The 5,194-nt window shown below is 36.9% G+C and overlaps 1 protein-coding gene across 2 annotated transcripts; it reads left to right on the top strand.

The window, feature by feature from the left end:
- Positions 1–1,088: 1,088 nt before the first annotated feature.
- Positions 1,089–4,966, top strand: LOC109048839 (cytochrome P450 2G1-like). 2 transcript variants are annotated; one of them, XM_042738925.1, is made up of 9 exons: positions 1,089–1,313; positions 1,602–1,764; positions 1,838–1,987; positions 2,102–2,262; positions 2,534–2,710; positions 2,840–2,981; positions 3,556–3,743; positions 3,931–4,066; positions 4,358–4,966. In XM_042738925.1, the coding sequence occupies exons 1-9, from the start codon at positions 1,143–1,145 to the stop codon at positions 4,537–4,539; spliced, it is 1,470 nt and encodes a 489-aa protein (XP_042594859.1). In that variant the 5' UTR covers positions 1,089–1,142; the 3' UTR covers positions 4,540–4,966. The 2 variants fall into 2 exon arrangements, 1 of the variants encoding a protein (XP_042594859.1); XR_006156518.1 differs by having other exon boundaries at positions 1,091–1,313; positions 3,924–4,066.
- Positions 4,967–5,194: the final 228 nt, after the last annotated feature.

Here is a 5,194-nt window from a genome sequence, read left to right as displayed (position 1 = left end):
ATTCTTAAGATCATTTTGATTTTTTTCTTATCTGAATGAATACATGACGCACAGATAAACTCAAACTTTATAGTCTTTTTGCGCTTCCTGCAGATTACCCTAATAATCAAAAACAAGCACACTATTTTCATCGTGACTTTGGCGCTCAGCTTCATGTTTTTAATGCTGTGTGTTTTTGAACAGTTAAATACATATATATATATATATATCACGTAAGTCATACTTAGACAAAAAAAACAAAAAAAGGAAACCTATGTAATTATAGGCAACTTGGGCAAAATTAATAGCTATGAATGTGTTGGGGGGGGGGGTATAAAGGAGATATTTTAATTATTTATTAATAAACTAGTGTTTTCTGAGTCAGTATTTGCTGCAAAGATGAAGTTGATGATGCTGACTCGACATCTCCGCAGTACAGTGGCGTGCCTTCAGAAAGGGATACACTTGCGACATGTTGCCTTAAGCATCTCTTGTTATAAGCATCTTTTGACTTATTTTTCCACTTAATGTGAGAGTTTAGGAAGTTAATAAAGTGGGAAGTTGCAGTTCTGGTTTATTTTATTTGGGGGGGAGACTTGTATTTGCTTGCTACCGTAGCAATACAACAAAACATCTCTGGCACTTAGACAATAATACAAAATAAATAAATAAATAAATAATAATAATAATAATAATAATAATAATAAATGTTATTGCTGACAGGTTGTCAACAATGTGTCCCCAATAAAAGTTAAAAACAAGAATTGTTAAGGAGAGAAAAAATGAAAGAACAAATAACATAAGCAAACCAATGAGAAAGAGTTTCTTTGTGTCTTCTTATGTAAATATGAACATACATATTGTCTGTATATGTTAAATGGTGAGATACCTGCTAAGAATTCTCTTGACCATACTGATTAAAAAGGGGATGAAAGTTTCATTGTGCAAGTGTCTTTGCTAAGAAAAATAAATCAATCAATTCAACTTTCCACCACAGAGATTATAGTGCAGTCTGGTTAAAGTGCACAAGAGGTATTTCATCACATGCCTTACCTCTGTCCCACTCATGCTGGAACTGCCCCCTTACTGCTCTGCCTCCACTTCATATATAGAGAACATAGAACAAAGAGTTATGGAACTGAGAGAACATAGAAAGATAGAAGATGGAACTCTCTAGCTCACTGGTGTTGGCTTTAGTCTTGGCTGTGTTGATGTTGGTCTGGTGGAAGAGGAAGGCAAGTGGACTTAATTTGCCCCCAGGGCCACTGGCACTGCCACTGATTGGCAACTTACCAATCATGGACAAGCGTGCACCCTTTAAAAGCTTTATGCAGGTAAAAGAAGTAGTAGGACTGTATTTCTTAATGTTATGCTTTAAATATAAGCATGTGAATTGCATCTTATTGAAAGGTTGTTGCATTTTGGTCTTGTGCAGATCATTACCAGTGCATCATAACAGAGTTGTCATTGGTGGATTAAGCTGTGCTACATAGATATTTCATTGTTCTTTGTGAAACATTGGTTTTAGAGAGGCAAATTACATATATTCTGAAATGCTCAAACAAACTTGCTGAGTTTGCACTGGTGTGTGATGGTAAACTGTCATCTGTTCTCTCAAACAGTGGAGCAAAACCTATGGGTCTGTGATGACGGTTTACCTCGGGCCTCAAAGAATGGTGGTTCTGGTCGGTTATGATACAGTGAAAGAGGCTCTAGTGGACCAGGCAGAGCACTTTACAGGCCGAGCACCCGTTCCCTTTCTGATCAAAGTTCTGAGAGGCTACGGTGAGATTAATGTTAATTTTTGTCATCTAATGGAGTTCATTCTAAAATTTCGATAACTCTTTTATGTTTGCAGGTTTGGTCATAAGTAATGGAGATCGCTGGCGTCAACTGAAGCGGTTCACTCTCACCACACTGAGGGATTTTGGAATGGGACGCAAACGAATGGAACAGTGGATTCAAGAAGAGAGCAGACATTTGCTGAAGAGCTTTGAGGAAACCAAATGTGAGAGAAGAGAGCATTTGACATTTCCACCTCATGAGTTCATTACTACTGCAGTGACACACATTCTGCACTCACGGCTGTCAGAGTTGTGTGATAAATTTTTTTCTCCTGCAGCAACACCAGTTGACCCAGCCTTCTTCCTGAGCCGGGCTGTGTCCAACGTGATCTGTTCATTGGTGTTTGGCCAGCGCTTTGATTATGAAGACAAAAACTTCCTGCACTTGCTCCAGATCATCTCCAGGCTCCTGCGCTTTATCAGCAGCCCTTGGGGTCAGGTGAGCAGATGGGACAGTCTGGGGCAGGTTATGGAGCAAAAAAGATAAGCATAAGAAATCACAAAATATCTCTCAAGGTTAAAAGGAAAAAGAAAAAGGCTGCTAACAGGGCTTCTTATAGGACTTCTAAAATAAATGATAAACTGATAAAAGCATGGCAGCAAATTGGAATGTACAGGTTGTGACAAAATAGCCAAGGCTCACAACTAGTAACTTGGTTGATCTGAAAAGAATTTGAATGTCTCCTTAACAAATTTTTCAACCCCAACAGTTGTACAACATCTTTCCTAAACTAATGCAACTCTTGCCTGGTAGACATCATGCCATGTTTAAAGAGACAGAAGACATCAAAGCCTTCATCTTGAAAAAAATCAAGGAACATGAGCAAAATTTGGACTTCAGTGACCCAAAGGACTTTATTGACTGCTTTTTTATTAAACTCAAACAGGTATCGAAAGCAAAATTTTAAACTCTTTGAATGTTCCTCTTTTCTTATGACTTCTTTTTACATTATTAACTATTGTTCAGCAAAGTATACCATTTCTGTTCTGTTTTGTTACTTTATGTACTACAACAGGAGAAACACAATCCTGACACAGAATTCCACAAGGATAACATGTTGGGGACCGTTTTGAATCTGTTCATAGCTGGTACAGAGACCACCAGCACAACTCTCAGATATGCCCTGATGCTTCTTATCAAGCACACCCACATACAGGGTATGTTCAAAAGACATACGGAGGGACTACAGTGGCCCTCCTTGCTGTTAAGTGCACACTACAAGACTATGAATCACAGTCCCCAGTCCACAGTCTCATGTTATGTTGTGTTGGTGCACATATATACACGAATATAGATGTGTCCATTTTTTTTATTATTTTTTTTGCTTTCCAGTGTCTCTCTCTCTCTCTCTCTCTCTCTTGCACTCTTTCACTGTTTCATAGTTTGACTAGTTGTTATTCACAACTGATTTCCTGCTTGTCAGGACAGTGTGTACACATGGAGAGTATCCACCAGATTTCAAATATTTTTGTTCAAGCAAAATTGTAGCATCTTTGTTACAAGATCATTGGAAACAGTCATGTGCTATGATCACTTTTTCTTGTCTAAAATATTAAACAAAAATCTTGCATTTGTAGTGTGTGTAGTTTTACAGGAATACTTTTTAGCTATTTTTATCTGGTGCATAATTATTATTTTTATCTGGCATATAGTTGTTTTATTGTTATTATTATTTAGTCCACAATTACTGAACATATATTAGAATAGCAATGACATTTTGATTTATTTCAGAGCAAATGCAGAGGGAGATTGACAGAGTTATTGGACAGAACAGAGTCCCTACAATGGATGACAGGAAGTCCCTCCCCTTCACTGATGCTGTGATTCATGAAGTACAGCGCTATCTGGACATTATCCCACTAAATGTTCCCCATTACGCCACACATGACATCTCATTTAGAGGTTACATAATACCAAAGGTAAGAATGAACACATACAGTTGTCAACTCCTCTTATCTTTGAGATTACTAGATTATATTGTCCTACAATGGCAACTGTTACAAAATGCCCCAAAATATTTCCTAATAATCTCTTGTCAATGCATTGTACTCAATCTGGTTACTTTGTGTACATTTACATGGATTTCCCCCCACCCCCAGGACACAGGTAATTATTCCCATGTTGCATTCTGTCCTAAGGGATGAGGAACAGTGGGAAACCCCTTGGACATTTAACCCAGAGCACTTTCTGGATGACAACGGCAACTTTAAAAAGAATCCAGCATTTATTCCCTTTTCTGCAGGTAAAATCTATGAAGTCTCTCATATGAAACTAAAGTTAACAAATTGACACAAATACTGAATACACGATTTGGTAACAATATAGCATAATGAGAGATTTACAAGCAATATTTTAAAGGCCAGTCATTTTTTGACCAATAACACTAAATCAAGTAAAGGATTTTCAGCACAGCACCTAGGTTAAGCAGACCTCTAGAATTACAGAACAGCCCCATAACAATTAAGGTACTAAAACTTTTAGCATAAATAGAATTAATGATCAGGATCTTTTATTCTGTCTTGAATCTTTGCAGGTAAACGCTCTTGTGTAGGTGAGTCTTTGGCTCGTATGGAGCTCTTTCTGTTCATCGTGTCTCTGCTGCAGAAATTCAGCTTTAGCAGTCCAAAGGGTCCGGATGGAGTAGACACCAGTCCTGAACTTAGCAGCTTTGGCAACATGCCTCGATTCTATGATCTTATTGCATCCCCCCGCTGAGAAACAGAGATATTGCACCTTGTCTCATTTTACAAAAATGTGGACGAAAAAGCAGTCTTTCATTCAAGACTCACATTAATGCCATAGTTCAGTAGTTCTCAAATTTTCAAGTAAGCCTTTGACCAAATCAGAGCACCAAGTACTACTTATTAATAACCAAGTCTCTTTGAGCGCAAGCATAAGAAGATTGAAGAAACACTGACAATTATAAGGAAGCCATCCAAGCAAAATTTCAGGCCGCCTATCTCTGGGTCATCCTGCATTGCCAGGGAAAGCAAAATTGAATTACTGCTGTGTATGAAATATGTTGTATATATAAACGTTTTGTGCCTTAAAAGTTAATGAGATAAAAACTGGTTCCTGCAAAATAATATATTTCCGCATAAACTCACAGCATAAACAGGTAATTTACTCAGCTGGTCATTTACTGAATTTGAAAAACCATCGATGAATAATTAACACTTTCCTTTATTTGTTCATTATTATATTTGTGTTGATGTCACAAACTATGCTAAGATGTAATTATTTAACCCTCATTTTATTTTTGTTTCATGTTTTATCTTTGTGCATTTTGTTTCTTTATTTTCCTGTTTTTTATAGAGTGATTGTAAAAAAAAAACATACATTTTTAATAATAAACATAATATATATATAT

This window comes from Cyprinus carpio, chromosome B15 (assembly GCF_018340385.1).
Source record: "Cyprinus carpio isolate SPL01 chromosome B15, ASM1834038v1, whole genome shotgun sequence".
Taxonomy (NCBI): Eukaryota; Metazoa; Chordata; class Actinopteri; order Cypriniformes; family Cyprinidae; genus Cyprinus; species Cyprinus carpio.
Note: the sequence above shows the minus strand (reverse complement) of the source record. Positions and strands in the feature narration are given on the sequence as shown.

What these genes read in the sequence shown, in the direction of transcription:
- LOC109048839 (XM_042738925.1), top strand. Translation starts at nt 1,143, where the DNA reads ATGGAACTCTCTAGCTCACTGGTGTTGGCTTTAGTCTTGGCTGTGTTG. An exon ending in CCTTTAAAAGCTTTATGCAG is followed by an intron (nt 1,314 to 1,601) that starts GTAAAAGAAGTA and finishes TCTCTCAAACAG; the next exon opens with TGGAGCAAAACCTATGGGTC. An exon ending in GAGCTTTGAGGAAACCAAAT is followed by an intron (nt 1,988 to 2,101) that starts GTGAGAGAAGAG and finishes TTTCTCCTGCAG; the next exon opens with CAACACCAGTTGACCCAGCC.